Source organism: Anguilla rostrata, chromosome 2 (assembly GCF_018555375.3).
Source record: "Anguilla rostrata isolate EN2019 chromosome 2, ASM1855537v3, whole genome shotgun sequence".
Lineage (NCBI taxonomy): Eukaryota > Metazoa > Chordata > Actinopteri > Anguilliformes > Anguillidae > Anguilla > Anguilla rostrata.
The window spans coordinates 19,436,148-19,453,478 of NC_057934.1; the positions used below are offsets into that span (position 1 = coordinate 19,436,148).

A 17,331-nucleotide genomic window follows, 5' to 3' on the forward strand; every position below is an offset into this window, starting at 1 on the left:
GTCAATCAGTCTGAGAAAATGAATTGGTGTCACAGTTTGGCCATTTGGTCTGGCCAGGGTTTCTCTGTGCAGGGGATCAGAGAGGAGTCTGTCTGACCTTTGACCTCTGTGCTCATCCTTTACTTTCAGGCACAAAGACCCAGTGATCAGCCAAGGTAAGGCTGATTCTGAATTCGGCACAGATGGGACTGAGTTTAACTATGCAAGGCTGTTCAGTCATTCATAGTTTTGTCTCTCTCCTCTCCCATCACTACACTGAACCACATCATTAAATTTAAAGCATTTTTTTGTTCAAATTTAGCATCTACTGCAGTATTTTTCAGTTAATGTGAACATGACTAAAGGCAGTTTCAGACTTCCCTCTGCTGTAAATATGCTGTTAAGTGGCAGTAAGGCAGTTTATCACACAGCCTGGCCAATTAGAGTTTCCCAGTGCCTGTGATGTCACTGTTATCAGTCACACAGTTTCTCATTTACTTATTAAGTTACATTATGTTTGCTCAATTTGCTCTGGAGTTCAGAACTTGGAGTCTCATCTTTTAACAGGCATTTGAGCAGAGGAAATTGTGCTTGTGGTAATAACTCACAGTAGAAAGGCCTGAAGCAATCATAATATTATACACCACCACACCCTGCCCTCCCTCCCCCAATCCCTCTGGAATATCCTGTTGTTTTCATCATTTTTCATCCTGTTGTTTTCAGGCCATTTCTGTCGTTCATTTTTATTTAGTGTCATTTTTCTGTCTGTTCCTGTCTTTGTTTTGAGTGATTGTGTTTCTGTCTCATAACCAGCCAAAATATCGACCCGAGAAAAAAACGGACAAGGTAAGAGCACGTTCTGGGGGTGTCGACGGCCCTATGAGGGCACAAGCACATCATCACTGCTTTGGGCCTCTCCCCCTTTCCTTCTCTCTCTCTCTCTCTCTCTCTCTCTCTCTCTCTCTTTGTTGCTCTCACTCACTCTGTCACTATTGACAATCCTGGCAGAAATTCTCTTTTGCTCATCATGGTAGTCTCAGCAGCCCTTTCAGTAGCAAGCACGTGCACATTATCACTGCTTTGGGCTGCTCTCTCTTTCTCTGTCTCTTTCTGTCTCTCTCTCTCTCTCTCTCTCTCTCTCTCTCTCTCTCTCTCTCTCTCTCTCTCTCTCTCTCTGTAATGGAGTGTGCATAGAGGATTTCTCTGTCGCTCTCCTTGCTTTATATGTGTCGAAACATTGGGCACCCACCATTACCTTACCTTGACCCCCCACAATATAAAGTTTGTAACTTTGTAACACTTTGTAACAGCACCAGGATCATGGTTCAGAACCCCTGCTTTACATGGTCACCCCCTCCCCTCGTCGGAGTGGGTAAAAAGCATGACGCTTGTCACCCCCACATTCCTGCTGTACCATTTCCTCTCCATCCCCAGTGCCACGCCCAGGAGAGGGGGGTCACAGCCTGACAGGACTTATTCCACTAACTCCGTAACCCCCGTAACCCTCGTAACCCTCGTAACCGTAACCATGGTTACCCCACTAAGCCCCACTGACCAGTCTAGGGTCTGAAGCCCTACTGCTGGTCACTTCTTTGCATTTCTTTTATGCTTAGTCACCCTACTGTTCATTTGTATATTATACATGGTATATGCAAAGGCAACTAGACTGTATGCCTTTAATGAAGCATGTAAAGGGTCCGCCCCTTTTCCTACCTCATGGTGTAAGGGCCTCTTGTGTACTGTTGCCCTGTGTCTGTGTGTTTATTGGGCTGCAGCTGTAGTTTACCTCTGGCTTCCCCACCCCCCTCCTCTGTGCCCGCGCTCTCTGCGTGTCACTGCGTCTCCCCGCGTGCCGATTGGTCGTCGCGTGCCTGGAGGGGGCCCTGACACACAATGCTGTTGGGGGGCATGTCGGCTGAACCAGTTCCACATCATAGTATATTTCCGCAGTATTTATAAGGGCGCATCGTACAGCACACAAAAATTGAGACTTGTTTCCTGTTGTCATGGCAACATGCATATCAAATTGAAGGTACCTGTCTCAGTGAGAGTCCACGAGAAATTTTGGAGGGAAAATAAACCCAAGTTTTTTTGGTTTAACTCAACAACAGAGCAATGGTATTTTTTTAGGCCGATCGATAAATGATTTGTCTGCACAACCAGTCCCTATCACCGTATTCATCTTACACCGTGTGTCACTGGTCTGTTTCACTGGACAGGGGCGTTTGATCATTTTGAGTGATTTAATGCATTCTCTCTTGCCCCCCCACACACAGAGGGGGACTACATCAAGATGTTCTTGCGGGGACGTCCAGTCACCATGTACATCCCGTCTGACGTGCAGAACTACGGGGACTTCAGAGCCGAACTGCCCGAGGAGCGGCTGAAGCTGGAGTGGGTGTATCCTGTCCTGGCTGACATTCTGTCTGTCTGTCTGTCTGACTGTCTGTGTGTCTGTGTGTCTGTCTGTCTGTCTGACTTTCTGTCTGCCTGTCTGTGTGTGTGTCTGTCTGTCTGTGTGTGTGCCTGTCTGTCTGACTTTCTGTCTGTCTGTCTGTCTGTCTGTCTGACTTTCTGTCTGTCTGTCTATCAGACTGTGTCTGTCTGTCTGACTTTCTGTCTGTCTGTCTATCAGACTGTGTCTGTCTGTCTGTGTGTGTGTTTGTCTGTCTGTCTGTCTGACTTTCTGTCTGCCTGTCTGCCTGTGTCTGTCTGTCTGTCTGTCTGTCTGACTGCCCATGTCTGTCTGTCTTCCTGTCTGACTGTCTGTCTTTCTGTCTGACTGTCTGACTGCCCATGTCTGTCTGTCCGTGTGTCTGTCTCTCTGTGTCTGCCCGTGTCTGTCTGTCTGTCTATTTGTCTCTCTGTGTCTGCCAGTGTCTGTCTGTCTTTCTGTCTGTTTGTCTGTCCATGTCTGACTGTCTGTCTGTCTTTCTATCTGTCCAACTGTTTGTCTGTCTGTCGGTCTGTCGGTCTGTCTGTCCAGCCCTCTGTTTGACTACATATCTTTGTCTCTTTTCTCCTTCAGTTTCTTTGTCTATTAAACTTCAAGGTGCTTTATGGGCATGGCATTACAGTGTTGCCAAAGCAAAGGTAAAAACCCAAAAAATTGAGAGAAAATAGGGAAAAAAATGACCGAAAGTAAGAAAAGCATTCACTCATCCCCAAGTTAAAATCATCAAAAGAGGTGTATTGGGCAATATTGTGCATGGCACTTGAAGCATTTGGTACATTGGAGCTTGGTCTGAGGTTGAGATCACAGCAGGTTTTCAGGAAGAAGCCCACTGTAGGCTTTAACGGGTGATGGTAACGATTTAACGGGTTTGCCAGAAATTTCTCTACCTAATCTTCATTTTAAAAAACTTGGGTGCCCTTAACTCACCCGGTCAGGTACGGGTACAGGGGCCGCGACTGCCGGGCGAACGTGTACCTGCTGCCCACGGGCGAGAGCGTGTACTTCATCGCCTCGGTGGTCGTGCTCTTCAACTGCGAGGAGAGGACGCAGCGCCACTACCTGGGCCACACCGACTGCGTCAGATGGTGCGTCGCTCCGTACGCCCGACAGAGCTGGGTCGTCTTTCCCCATCTCTTCCTTTGTTTTCTTCTCTTTTCTTCTGTGTGTTCTTTCTTTTTTCTCCGCGCTCTGATGCGATTGGTGATGATATCAGATCATGGGATATCTACTCAATTTTAATTTTAATTGTATTTAATTTTAAATGCGCCAATACATTACAGTGCAAATACCCAGTCCTCTCTCTATTGAGAAATGACAAATGGGAAAATTAACTCTGCAGCACATTGAGATTTTACTTTTTTGAATAACAGAAAGGAAGTAATATGCGTCTTCTGAATGCACATTCATGCATGAAATAAATTAGGACAGACATTTTTCTTTTTCTCTCTCTCTCAAAATTCAAATTCAAATTCAAAATGCTTTATTGGCATGAAATACACTTGTACTTATTGCCAAAGCGTACACATAGAAACACACTCTCTCTCTCTCTCTCTCTCTCTCTTCGCCCGGATTCACCTGATAAGTCGCATGCACAGGCAGTTGCTGGAGTGGATAAGGATGGGCGGGTGAGTGTTCCAACCTCCCCTCATTAGCAGACTGGTCTTATGTCATTAATGCCTTTAACGAATGCACTGTGCAACCGAGTTCCGCCGGAGGGAAGAACAGGCGTCTCTCTCTCTGTCACACACACACACACACACACTTTATTGGCATGAAATACATTAGTTAATATTGCCAAAGCGTAAATATAGAAGTACAAAAAGACATTGAACATATTGAACATAAATTGAACCAAACAATTACTATATCTAACTGTATATTAACAACAAGAACAGACACAATAATAATAACAATAATAATAATAATAATAATAATAATAATAATAATTCCAAAAAATAAAATAAGTCCATAATAATAAATTAATAAATAAAATGTAATATAAATTTGGTGTTCAACCATTGTCCCTCAAATTATGGCAGGCAGAGATGTACTTTGCTGCTAATGGAGCTGTACATGTTCCCATTTTCTCTCTCCCACACACACACAGCCATGCAGTAACGCACACTCCAATAGTTAGTTATGTAATGATGACGTTGGTACCTGTTGCCTCCGCAGACCCTGCAGCCCCATGTCCGTGTCTGGGACTCCGTCACACTGTCCACCCTCCAGCTCATCGGCCTGGGAACTTTCGAGAGAGGAGTCGGTTCGCTGGCATTCTCCAAAGCAGTGAGTATCTGTCTCACGCACATACTCACCCATGTGCGCAAACACACATACTGCTCGCACAAATCCATATCGTGCGTCCATATTGTGGGCTCCAGTGGGGCAGTCAGGTTAGCTGTGGTGCTTATGCTGCAGTATGTAGCAGATAAATGCTGTGGTTGTCTGTGCCTGACCTGGAGCATAGTCTTTTAAGTTGCTGTGTGGGTTATCTGCTCAGATAACTCTAAAATAGCGTATTTGTGTAGTGGTACATTTGTTTGTTACAAAGCTGATTGTTTGTTTGGTTAACATTACACCTAATGACCATAAATGGGCCTTGGGCCCTGTTTCACAAAGCAGGATTACTGAGTTAGCTGGTTACTGAGTAAAACCCAGAACCTTCCCAAGTCTGGAACATTAATTTAAATAAGAGTTGTTCCAAGTTTTACTCAGCACAGCTATTCAGCTGACTCTGTTATCCTGCTTTGTGAAATAACCCCCTGGTGTGCCTTCTTGGAATATCACAATTTTGTATTCCTGAGAATAACACTGATGTCCACCATTCCTGTACAGCACTCTGGATAAGAGTAGATTGTAGTGTAATATTATAATGTGACATGCACACACATAAACACATGCCCACACACACATACTCACGGGCATGCATATACCCTCACATAGATATCTTCATGCAAAGGCACACACAGCACTCACTCAAAGATTGCTTTGCATGCAGAGCTCCAGTGGCGCAATCGGTTAGCGCGCGGTACTTATACAGCAGTACAAAGCAGAGCAATGCCGAGGTTGTGAGTTCGAGCCTCACCTGGAGCACATCCTTTTAGACTGTAGGTATCACTGTTTGCGTCACCTGTCTAGTGCAGTGGTAACCCACCCGGCTCCTGGAAATCTACTGTCCTGCAGCTTATCACCTCCTTCAACAGCTAAAGGTCTGCATTGTGCTGCTAATTAGTCGAGTCAGGTGTGCCAAATTAGGGTTGAAATGAAAACCAATAGGATGGTAGATCTCCAGGAACAGGGTTGTTTTCCACTGGTCTAATGCACAGAGGTCAAACTCCAGTCCTGGAGGGCCACAGTGTCTGCTGGTTTTCAGTGTGTTCTCAGCACCCATGGTTCTTTTAAGTCGTTTATTGGCTAAAGAATCCACACATCTCAAGCCCTTAATTAGCAGCTCATCAAGAGGAAACCACAAAACCTGCAGACGCTGCTGTCCCTTGGGAATTTTGCTTGACACCTCTGGTCTCATTGTACATCTTTTTGTCACTATGCAAATTGTTTGTTATGCTAACATGGCACTTAGGATTATACATCCACCTTCTCTACCTTTGGCCATGCATGCGCACACAAACACACCCATATGTGCACACACACACTACACATGCAATAACATTCGCACATGCAGAGTTCCAGTGGCGCAATCGGTTAGCGCGCGGTACTTATACAGCAGTACAAAGCAGAGCAATGCCGAGGTTGTGAGTTCGAGCCTCACCTGGAACACAGTCTTTTAACGTAACATCCCCCCTCACATGCAAATGCATGCACCCACATGCAGATCCTGCAGCGCTAATAGCTAAGATGACTCTTACAGGATTCAGGCACTCACCTCGCTGTGGTTGATGACTCGAATGAGCACATTCTGACTGTCTGGGACTGGCAGAAGAAGAATCTCATCGCTGAACTGAAGGTAAAACACGCGTTCCCCTCACTGTCTGCTTTCCTGTTCATCCCACAGTATCCCCCCACCCCCTACCAAATGTTCACTGGTCTTCCCTGTTCATTCCACTCTCGTATAGCTTCATGTTCCTGTTCCATGTTCATATTTAGTTTATTATAAAGATACTGACTGATGACACCCGGTGTCACACGCGATTCCGTCCCCTCCCTCTGTGCCCTGACCTCCAGACCACCAACGAGACGGTGTTTGCGGTGGAGTTCCACCCGACGGACACCAGCACCATCGTCTCCTGCGGCAAAGGCCACGTCTACTTCTGGACCTGGAGCGGCAGCTCTCTGACACGCAAGCAGGGCATATTCGGGGTGAGGACACGTCACATGCGTGCACATTCACACACACGTTCACCCCCGTCCATCAGAGTATTTGCTCCATACTCTGATTCATCAGAATTTGTTTCTTATTCTTTTTGTATTTCGTATTGTTGCTTCTGTATTTCGTATCGTTGCTTCTGTAGGTGGCCCTCTCTGTTGCAATTCATAATTTACATATTCTCTCTCACTCCCTCTCACTCTTTCCCCCTCTCTCTTTCTCTCTTGGTCCACTCTGTCTGTCTCTCTTTCTCTCTCTTTCCATTCTCTCTTTGTCTACTCTCTGTCTCTCCCCTTCCTCCCTGTAGAAGCATGAGAAGCCCAAGTTTGTGCAGTGCCTGACCTTCCTGAGCACCGGCGACGTGGTAACCGGCGACTCCGTCGGCTTCATGATCGTGTGGAGCCGTAGCACTGCGGAGCCGGCCCCGGGAAAGGGGTCTAAAGGTAGCGCCCCCGTCCAGACGCTCCGTCTGCCGTCTCCTCCCGCCGCTCCTCCTCTTCCTCATTCACCCGTGACTCCGCCCACAGGCGCGTATCACATCAGCCGTCAGATGAAGGCCCACGAGGGAAGCCTCTTCACTCTGTGCCAGATGAGGAACGGGACCCTCCTCACTGGAGGTGGGAAGGACCACAAGGTCATCCTGTGGGACCACAGCCTCCACCCAGAGAGAGAGATTGAGGTGGGCGTCCTGCAGTGTTGGGAAGTCACAGCTAATGCGTGGGCGCACACACACACATGCTCTCTTTCACGCACACACACATTATACCTACACACCGATACTCAAACGCACTGTAACTGGACACACAGATGTACACAACCATACAGTGCTGATACACAGTGTTTCTGCCTGTCAATCTGCGTGGTTTGAAAGGTGCCAGAGCAGTATGGAACCATTCGAGCACTGGCCGAGGGGAAGGGGGAGCAGTTTCTGGTGGGGACGTCCCGTAACTTCATCCTGAGGGGCACGTTTAACGATGGCTTCCAGGTGGAGGTGCAGGTGAGCAGACTCATTTGGGATGCAAATGAAACAGTTTAAGTCAACGTCTGTGCGAGTAGTGTTCCAATATGCAAAGTGTAGAAAAATGCACATTACGTCACATTATTTCATGGATCAGTGTGGAAACTCTTGCTTCTGGTCAGAGTCGCAGAATTTGCTGGAGCCTATCCGCCAAGGAGAGGAGAATCTGACAGTGTCGTCATGCAGATACAAATACAGATACATATAATCACTTGCGATAGACTGCGGCCTTCAGGTGATTCTGCCCTTGCCAATCCATGAATGTGCTCCACAACCCTGGACTGCAGGATCAGGTAAGTAAGGGGTGATGGCATAATTCAACATACATGATATATACGTTAACGAATTCGTCACCAGCTGATATCCATTTAAAGCATGCTGCGACAACTGTAAAATAATTACATGAGAAAAGAGTGTTGGGGGTCGGAATAGGAAAATGCATTTTTTACGTCCCAGATAACAACTGCATAAGTATCTTTAACCGTTCTCCTCCCGCACACCCCCACCCCTCCCCAGGGCCACACGGATGAACTGTGGGGGCTGGCCACACACCCCTTCAAGGACCTCTTCCTCACCTGTGCCCAGGATCGGCAGGTGTGCCTGTGGAACTCCGTGGACCACTCCCTGGAATGGAGTAGGCTTCTGGATGTAAGTCAACTGCATTGCATGCTGGGAGCACTGGGAGTTGACCTCAGTGCCGAGCAAGCAGGCATCACCAATTAAGAGAACAAGAAACATGCAACTTTAAGCACTGTCCTCTACTGTTGTGCCCCTCTCCTCTCCCTGTCTGCCTTACCTCACCTCTACCTGACCTCCCCGTACACCGCTTTCTTTCCTCTCTCCTTCTTTTTGTTTCTCCTTCTTTGTCTTTCCTCAGGAGTCAGGACACTGTGCAGACTTCCACCCTAGTGGTGCTGTTGTGGTTATTGGGACCCATTCAGGAAAGTATGTGTTTCTCTCACACTTGTGTTGGGCATCGGGGGAGAGGGTGGGGGAGGCTCTTGCCTCATCCCAAAATTTCACCCCCACCCCCCCGTCCCCACTTTCTGTCGCAGGTGGTACGCTTTGGATGCCGAGACGAGGGACCTGGTGGCCATACACACGGACGGGAACGAGCAGCTCTCTGCCATGCGCTACTCCTCAGGTGAGCGCGCGAAGCCGCTGCTGGCAGGGCGGCCAGCCCCGTCCGAATTTTACAAATGGACGCTGTGGCGGTCCGCTGGGTGAGGAGAGCCAGTCAGGACCAGGACCGACCGTTGAGAGATGGCGAATGGCTACAGCGCCGTTTGGCGAAAAGCCGTCGAAGTAGCCGTTGCCGCTTTGGTCGGATATAGCTTTCACTGCTGCAGTGCTGTGTATTTGTGCATTTCAGTGTGAGTGTGTGGGTGTGTTTGTGTATGGATGTGTGTGTGTGTGTGTTGAGCTGCCTTCTGTCTTTTCGATTGGCGTAACCCCCTGCTCTGTCCTCAGATGGTACGCTGCTGGCTGTGGGATCACATGACAACTTCATTTACCTGTACAGCGTGTCTGAGAAAGGCAAGAAATACAGCAGACATGGGAAATGCACTGTGAGTTATGGGATACTTACACACCTCTTTCTCAAATATGCATTAAAATGACACTAGTGTATATACTATATGCCTCTGTGCAGTGAGGCAGTAAACATATGCCATACATCTTATTCTATGTTCAGTACATTTCTATGCCTTTAGATATATTTACCATAGACCAGGCCTATATGTTTAAACTGTATGTTTGTTGCTTGTTAGTTTTTTTGGATTCCATGTCAATTTTTTGGATAAAAACAGGGAAAAAATATTTAATATCCTGGTAGTTTAAGTAACTATGCTATGCTCACTTTCAGTTCAGTGCTTTCTATAATACAGATGCTGGAACAAGATGCTTGTGGTTCAATGAAACTGCCTTATTGAACAATAAGAAAGCACTAAGAAAGATTTGATCAATGCTTGGCTGTGGCGAGCAAAGTCTTTCTCTTGGTGCTGACAAGTCAGCTCCATTCAAATTAGAATTCACAAAACCTCACTAGATTTAATGTCTTGCTCTGAACTGCTCTGCACTGTTACTCATGCAACATTAATTTCAGCAAATGTAATAAATGCAAGATTGTATATTGTGGAAAGATAAATAGCCACCCAGGGCTGGAACTGCAGTCACTGTGGCGTGATGAATAGCACACGTGTCCCTGGAAGTCGATAATTTTGCTCAGACAGAAGCTCCATTTTTAGAATTTATGGTTCTGTCACTCACTGATGAGTCACCTGATTCACATGGATACCTTCAGAATAATTTAGGCCCACGACAACAGCACAACTTATTTTATAGTTCATCAGAGAAAAGTCTCTGGCATTCTCTGCAGATCAGGGAGTCACTCCACTCTATTGTTATTGATGTCCGCTCTGTAGTTAAGCTTCTCTTCAGTTTATAAATTCCCACTTGCCTCTTTGCCCGGTTCCTTGTCAATGGGGATCACCATATGGTGGCGCCAGAGAGTCAAAAATGTAGTGTCCATGCTTTAAAATAGCAGAGGGAAATTTTTGCTGGAAAATAACACATTAAATCTAATTTATTTAATGTAATCTTTCTATCTTGGATGTTTTATATTAGCAGGTTTATTCACACACAATTGTGTGTGTATGTGTGTGAGGGAGAGAGAGAAAGAGAGAGAGAGAGAGAGAGCGATGCCAACTAATTATGCCTCTGATGCAGGGCATTCAGAGGCAGGGATAGATAGTGAAGGGCTCACTTAAAATAACATCTTTGATTTGGACAAAATCCTGCGAATTTCTGCTTTCTGCCATTTCTTTCCTCCATCCTCCCATTCCGCTCATTCTCTGACTCTCTCTATCCTCTGCAGGGACATTCCAGCTACATCACACATCTGGACTGGTCTCTCGACAGCAACTTCATCATGTCCAACTCAGGCGACTATGAGATCCTATACTGTGAGTGTGGAGCTCAGCCCAAACCCCCGGACTGTGAGGGAGGCTTTTACACTGTGGCTGGAGATGGTGTTCTTCAACCCATACAGTTTTGCGAATAGTGAACGTGCCACGCAGGCTGGTTGTGCCTTGTAGTCAATAGATAGATTTTAACATACGTATGTGTACTTTCACATTGTGGAAGAGTGCCGCATATGACCTACATATTCTGGTTGGAGAGGAGTTGTCTGTAGCCTGTGGTTACTTACTGCATGGGTGGGAGGAGCTAATCCAGGAGTAACCCAAATTCCCTGGGTCAGTTGTGTCCCACTCCCGTTATGTGGACTCCTGGTCATAAGGCCCAGCCTGTACACTTAGCATCACCTTTACTGACTGAGTAAACGCACACGCATACTGTGCATGTATTTTATGAGCTGGGCTGTGATTTATTTTTTCTATTTTACTATTTTAAGTTAATTAACTGAAGCCGGCCTTCATGGCAACAAGCTAAATTGCTCTAATATATATTACAGGTAAGTGGACTATAATGCCATGGCACAAGGCAAAACTAAATAAAAAGCCAATGAGACACAGTGATCCTTGCTGTTGCTGCGCTTAATATATCCTTAATATTGGCAAGCTGGTTAATCACTTAATGGGTTCAAAGTCCAAGTCCTCATTTGTCCCTGCGTGTCTGTTTTGATCCTCCCAGGGGACGTTTCGAACAGCTGCAAGCTGATCAAAAACCGCTCTGAGTGTAAGGACATCGACTGGGCCACCTACACCTGCGTCCTCGGATTCCACGTCTTCGGTGAGGCGCTGCTGAAGGCGAGGGGGTGGGGGGGGATGAGTGCTCTTGTGCTGCATTGATGTGCTCTGCCGAACTGAACTTCTCATAATCTTATTATTTGTAACACTTTAACCTTTTAGAGGATTTATTTCGGATAACTGAGAATTGTTTTAAAATTTCACCAGAATCTAAATTCTAGTACTGAGCTATGTTATTTCAGGTCATGTGGGTGCATTTGTGAGTGTGTGTGAGTGTGTGCGTGTCTGTGTGTGTTTTTGTGTGTATGTACATTCAACAAGACTGTGCGTGCTTGTGTACTTGTGTGTGTACGTTTCTATGTCTTTGCATCCGATCCTCTTAGCTGTCATATTTTTGTTGTAGACCACAGCAGTGTACTGGCCATATTGTCAGTTCTGCTGACATCTGCTGGACACAAACAGAAATGTCTGTCTGTGACATCACTCTTTTATGCGTCCTGGCTGTGATGTAATCTCCTATCTCCTTTGTCTTGTTCTGGACAGGCGTGTGGCCCGAGGGCTCAGACGGCACGGACATAAACGCCCTGATGAGGTCTCACAACAGGAAGCTGATTGCGCTGGCTGACGACTTCTGCAAACTTCACCTCTTTCAGTACCCCTGCTCTAGACCCAAGGTCAGCTGATACACGCCAATCCCTGTAATAATAATGATAATAGTGATAATAAATTGTATATATGTAGCATTTTTCAGTCACTTTATACTTAATGGCTCACTTCAGCAATCAGTTTTCAGCCATCAGTCAAACTGCAGGGGAGGGAGGGTATTTCTCTCTCGGCTTTGCGGTGGAAATGAATTAGCATTGCTAAGCATCTGTCTGTCTACCTGTCTATCCAACCCCAGGCCCCCAGCCACAAGTACACCGCCCACAGCAGCCACGTTACCAACGTCAGCTTCCTGCACAGCGACAGCCACGTGGTGTCCACGGGGGGCAAGGACACCAGCGTCATGCAGTGGCGTGTGGTGGAGAGGGCCCCCTCCCTGGGCACCGGCGAAGGACTCACCCTCGGGCTGGGGGAAGGGGTTCTTCACAACTCCGCCCCCTGGGGCGGGGGCCCATTGCCGGCGCAAGCGCACACGCCCACCGAACCCACCAGGCCCCTTCCCAACTCTGTTGGGCCCACACCCAATGGACACCCAACAGAGAGCTCGCCAGAGAGCACCCCACCCCCCTCCGATAGCACGCTAAGCCCCGAGGATAGCCTGGAGCAACCTAGCGACGACTTGGCCACGCCCAACGACGAGCACGGGCCTCCTTTACCCTTGTAAGGTTCTGCGCCAGAGGCAGAGCCCCTCTTTCCCACACTGGAGTGTACCCAGATGTCACTGCAGCTTCCACACTGGAGTGCAGTACACTTTTTTGTAAGAGAATCTTTGAATCTTTTTTTTTTTGAATGGAAGGGGATTGAGGAGAGCCTGCTTTGTGTCTTACCACTCTACTACATCTCATGGAAAAGAATGAAGGGGGAAGTGATTGCACACACCCACACACATTTTTGTTGGGCTCTCCATATTTTTAAAAAAGCACTTGGAGAGACTCGCATGGTTGAATGTCCGCACTGCATTTCAGCTGAATACAGTATTTGTAATGAAATAACAGGAATACTGAATGAATAGTGTTTCATTTACCACAGCTTACTTATTTCTTTAAAGATATTTTTTTCAGCAGCAGTTGTCAGTGTGCTGCATTTGTTTTTTAATGCTTGATTGGAGAACTTTCCTTTACCAGCAGTACTTTGAAAAACAGAAAATCTGGCCTGATGGCTGTGCCATCTGTAGAGTTTTTTGAAAAGTAATGAAAAGAAAAAAAGAAAGAGAAATGTGTTAAGTGGTTAAGTGCTTCAGGCCATGGTCCTTTTGTTTTTGTTACGGAGTCATCCCAGGTGCTGTTCCCTGTTTGCCAAATCTCAGGGTCAACCTGCCAGGTATCATAAAGCCAGCCAAGATGGAGGCGTCCATCTTGCCCACAGGGCCCACAGGGGCCCTCTCCACCACCCCCGAACAGTTTCTCTGCAGTCTGAGTGGACACAGTGTAGACTTCTGATGCACTTTCACTGGCTGATAATCTAAAGGGGAAAGCCTTCCCCCAGAGTACAACTGGGAGCACCATAGATATTATGTTAATAGACTAGTGGTTGGTGAGATGCATGCATCAAACTGGCCTGTTCACCACACTGGGTGCATTCCAGTCACTTATTTTTCACCTCCTTGCTTCCTTTCCTTGTGTTCTTTCAAAGCTCCTAGCTCCACCCATCGGAGGACGCAAAAAAAGGAAGCAGGGAAAGGACGTGAGGATGGAGGAATCAAGGAAATGTGTATTAGGCAAATGGAGTGGCCTTGCTCTTTCAAGTGTCAGTTTGAAGCTACATCTATTACAGTCATGTAATTATTTTGATTTTATATTTATATGTCAGGCATTCTGAAAAAAAAACTTCAGAAAAAGATGCACTCGCGTTTTCTTGCTCAAGCATCCTTCAGGAGCTTCCTAGCTCCTCACTCCATCAAGGAGTATTTAATGAGTTGGACTGCCTTTGGGGATGGCGGACCTTGATCGATTTTCAGGTCATGCAAGGACCAAGGTGACAAGAACGAATAAAATAAATGATTGGACTGAGCCCCCTGCATTTGAGCTCCATTGTGCCATGGAAACAGACCTTCTTTGTGAACCACATAGCATAGATATGATTGGCTGAGCTACAGGGACCTGTGAAGTAATAGGTCAGAAAACAGAAAGCAGCAACAGACTTTTTTCAACCTGTAGAATAGAGGTGGGGCCACAATTCCATGCTGTAATTGGCCAGTATTGGGCCAAGGCACAGCGTGTTTCTTTCATAAGTGCTTTGTGTTTTAAAGTGTCGGGCCACCTTTGGTGTGATGGATGCTGTAAAAAGGCATGCAATATGGATGCTTTGTCTGTTTGTTTCTGGTTCTGTGAAGTGAGAATTTCTAAGAGACGAAAGATGAAGCCAGTGCATGATGTCAGTGTTCTATGGATCTAAACAGAAAGTCAATGGGAATTATGTAATGCAAAGGTTCAGTACAGTCAGAGGTTTCATTTAGTAGTGACGTTGTACCAACATGGAACCAACGTTGTTCTCCTTTAATGTTCAAAGCTCTCAGCTTTACTGCTGCTGTACAGAGAATCCCTTTTTTTATTTATTTTTTAATCTTGCTTGTATCATGTTAAAATTATTTCCAAATGCAATGCTTGTGTTTTGTTCTTGGTAGAGAAATGGTTTTCCATTATACCTTTGGGACTTACCTGGACTGTCGACAGGCAGCACAATCCCAGAATGCTTTGGGATTACACTTGCCAATGGTGAAATGCCTCTCACACCATTCTTGGGAGAGTCAAAGCTAGTGGAGACAGACAGGAAGCACTAGTAAGCTGCAGCCAGCTGGTAATGAAGAAATGCCAATACATGATTTCTTTGTGGCAGACAAATGATACAATATTAAAAGCAGTCATAAGGGGAAAGGCAAAAATAGCATGCTCAAATATGTGTGCTGTATCTTTAAAAACTTGGCCAGCATCCCGTTCTGGTCATGCAGTTTACATGTCGGTGTGACAGGAGCAATCCTCCTAACTCTCACTTGTTCTCAGATACATACATCATATCTAAATGTGTTCATGTGACCACGCTGACATGGTTACTTCCTGTATATAATGATATAACTTTGTGTATATTTCAGTTCACTTAATTTTTATTTAGAAATTGTTTTTTTTGAACTTGCACTTACAGGAGTATTCTATTGGTACACACCAGTGTGCCCTACTAAACCAATGCATGTGTAACGTTTTAGTCGTGGTTCATTATAGTATCTTGATTGTAATGGTTGGGAAAAATATTGTTTTGAAACCCATGAGGGCTGAAGTAGTGGCACCATGTACATTTTGTCTGACACCTTAACCTCCACCAATAAGAGCAACAGTGACCACAAAACATAAAAATGAACAGTACAAACAGCAAAGAGGTGTGTGTGTGTGTGTGTGTGTATGTGTATGTGACTGAATGAGTGAGTCAGTGTGTGTGTGTGTGTGTGTGTGTGTGTGTGTGTGAGTCAGTCAGTCAGTCAGTCAGTCAGTGTGTGTCTGTGTGTGTGTGTGTGTGTATGTGTATGTGGTGTGTGCGTGTGAGTATGTGTGTCTGTGTTTATGTGTGCTTGTATTTTCCAGACAGCAAAATTAAATCTATAGACTGTTTGGTTATTTCTCTGTCTGCCTCTCTCATTGCAAAAAGAGACATACAGAAACACATGTTCATGAGCCCTAAAGACATATGCTGTTCATATGAATACTTCACATGAACAATTAACCCTGCAATGACAGATACTATTGCGCATAATTATACAGTTTACACACTGCAGGTAATAAAAACAGTTAAACTCAGGTGATTGACAAAGGATCACACGTTAGCTAAAAGCTTTGAAGCCACAACTTCAAAACGATAACCACCAGTTAAAGAGAAATGAAATTACCAATTGGACAAGGCAGCCTAGCTGTCCATGTTTATGTGAATGTTATTACAGGATGCTCTGGTTGCAGGGTCCACCAGGTGAATCTGAATGTCTCTCTTTCCCCCTCTACAATATTCCTGGTGTTTCAAACTAAATAATTATAGGTTTTTGACTATTGCCTTTTCCCTGAGAAATGAAAATATAAAATCACCCAGTATTTGACAGGACAGTCTGACAGTGGCTCTCCTGATTGGATTGAGCTGACAATGCAAAAGGGTCACGGCCATCTGACTGGGCTTGAAACCTTGAATCAACTGAATATACAGTAGCTTAGGGAAGGTGTCTAGGTCCGACCCCATAGATGGAATAAGGTGAGGAGCCGAAAGTGAGCCTGTGAATCCCCCCTGTGGGTCCCCTCTCTCCTGCAGAACTGGGTTGGAGAAGAATGAGTTTGCCAGCACCTACATCCCCCCATAAGGACAGCAGAACCCAGTGCTGAATTGGACTGTGTGTGGGGTATTGGCAGTGTGAGGTGAGATCGAGGTACAAGCAGTAGGGAAAGGTGATAGTTTACAAAGAAAGGAGGAATGATCACAAGACCCAGATTCAATCTAACTGCGAAGTGCTTAGTCCTCGAAATATCATGAATACTTCATTGGAATGGAACCAAATGTGCCACTTGTCTTTGTCGTTTGTCCTTCACTTTTGTTCCTCAAAGTTAAGGACAAAGTGAAGTTATGTGAAGGTATTTGAACCAAGATGTTGGTTACTCTTTTATTCCTTTCAAATGGCAGTACAATGATACAAATAAAATACTTTTCAAACTGAGAAAATGTTTGCTCTTTATTGCTGATTGATTCATTATTAATCAATGTTAAGAAGTGACATATTTTCAGTCCAACCACTATATTTTTGCCTTTAACAGATGGTTTTTATCAAGTTTAACATAGTTTGCAGTTTTCATCTATTGCAATCTATTGGTTCAGCTAGACATTCAGTGAAGCAGTTCGGGTGCTTTGCTCCAGGATACAACAGCAGCACCCCAGCTGGTGCTGAACCCAAAACATTTGTGTTAAAAGATGCATGTCCAACATAAACACTACCAACAAGTACGACGTGGAGGGGATGTCACAATGCTTCCACAGCGGTTCCATTATCTTGTTCCAGTGCTGTTCATAATTTCACATGTTTATTGGTTTTTATTAATATTATTCAGAAATTCTGTGATAGGCATATCCTAAACCGTTCGTTCGAGTCTGTGTGCTGCACAGTCAAAGCTCAGGAACAGATAGAAATTGCGAGTCCAGTTTGCCTGACACTATTTTGGTGCCG

The 17,331-nt window shown here is 45.5% G+C and overlaps 1 protein-coding gene and 2 non-coding genes across 3 annotated transcripts in view; all 3 read left to right on the top strand.

Moving 5' to 3' along the window:
- LOC135247520 (echinoderm microtubule-associated protein-like 4) overlaps positions 1 to 16,832 on the top strand; it is a 29,499-nt gene extending 12,667 nt beyond the window's left edge. The window contains exons 4-21 of the mRNA XM_064321055.1: positions 130 to 155; positions 2,256 to 2,379; positions 3,370 to 3,519; positions 3,987 to 4,059; positions 4,610 to 4,720; positions 6,303 to 6,398; positions 6,617 to 6,751; positions 7,066 to 7,201; positions 7,286 to 7,437; positions 7,630 to 7,755; positions 8,293 to 8,424; positions 8,654 to 8,721; positions 8,832 to 8,920; positions 9,247 to 9,344; positions 10,652 to 10,739; positions 11,428 to 11,526; positions 12,027 to 12,157; positions 12,385 to 16,832. Coding sequence (XP_064177125.1) covers positions 130 to 155; positions 2,256 to 2,379; positions 3,370 to 3,519; positions 3,987 to 4,059; positions 4,610 to 4,720; positions 6,303 to 6,398; positions 6,617 to 6,751; positions 7,066 to 7,201; positions 7,286 to 7,437; positions 7,630 to 7,755; positions 8,293 to 8,424; positions 8,654 to 8,721; positions 8,832 to 8,920; positions 9,247 to 9,344; positions 10,652 to 10,739; positions 11,428 to 11,526; positions 12,027 to 12,157; positions 12,385 to 12,810 — 2,260 coding nt within the window. The 3' untranslated portion in view covers positions 12,811 to 16,832. The remainder of the gene's footprint in view (positions 1 to 129; positions 156 to 2,255; positions 2,380 to 3,369; positions 3,520 to 3,986; positions 4,060 to 4,609; positions 4,721 to 6,302; positions 6,399 to 6,616; positions 6,752 to 7,065; positions 7,202 to 7,285; positions 7,438 to 7,629; positions 7,756 to 8,292; positions 8,425 to 8,653; positions 8,722 to 8,831; positions 8,921 to 9,246; positions 9,345 to 10,651; positions 10,740 to 11,427; positions 11,527 to 12,026; positions 12,158 to 12,384) is intronic.
- On the top strand, positions 5,434 to 5,527 carry trnai-uau (transfer RNA isoleucine (anticodon UAU)). The gene is made up of 2 exons: positions 5,434 to 5,471; positions 5,492 to 5,527. It is a non-coding gene; the product is annotated as a tRNA-Ile (tRNA).
- trnai-uau (transfer RNA isoleucine (anticodon UAU)) lies at positions 6,118 to 6,211 on the top strand. The gene is made up of 2 exons: positions 6,118 to 6,155; positions 6,176 to 6,211. It is a non-coding gene; the product is annotated as a tRNA-Ile (tRNA).
- Positions 16,833 to 17,331: the final 499 nt, after the last annotated feature.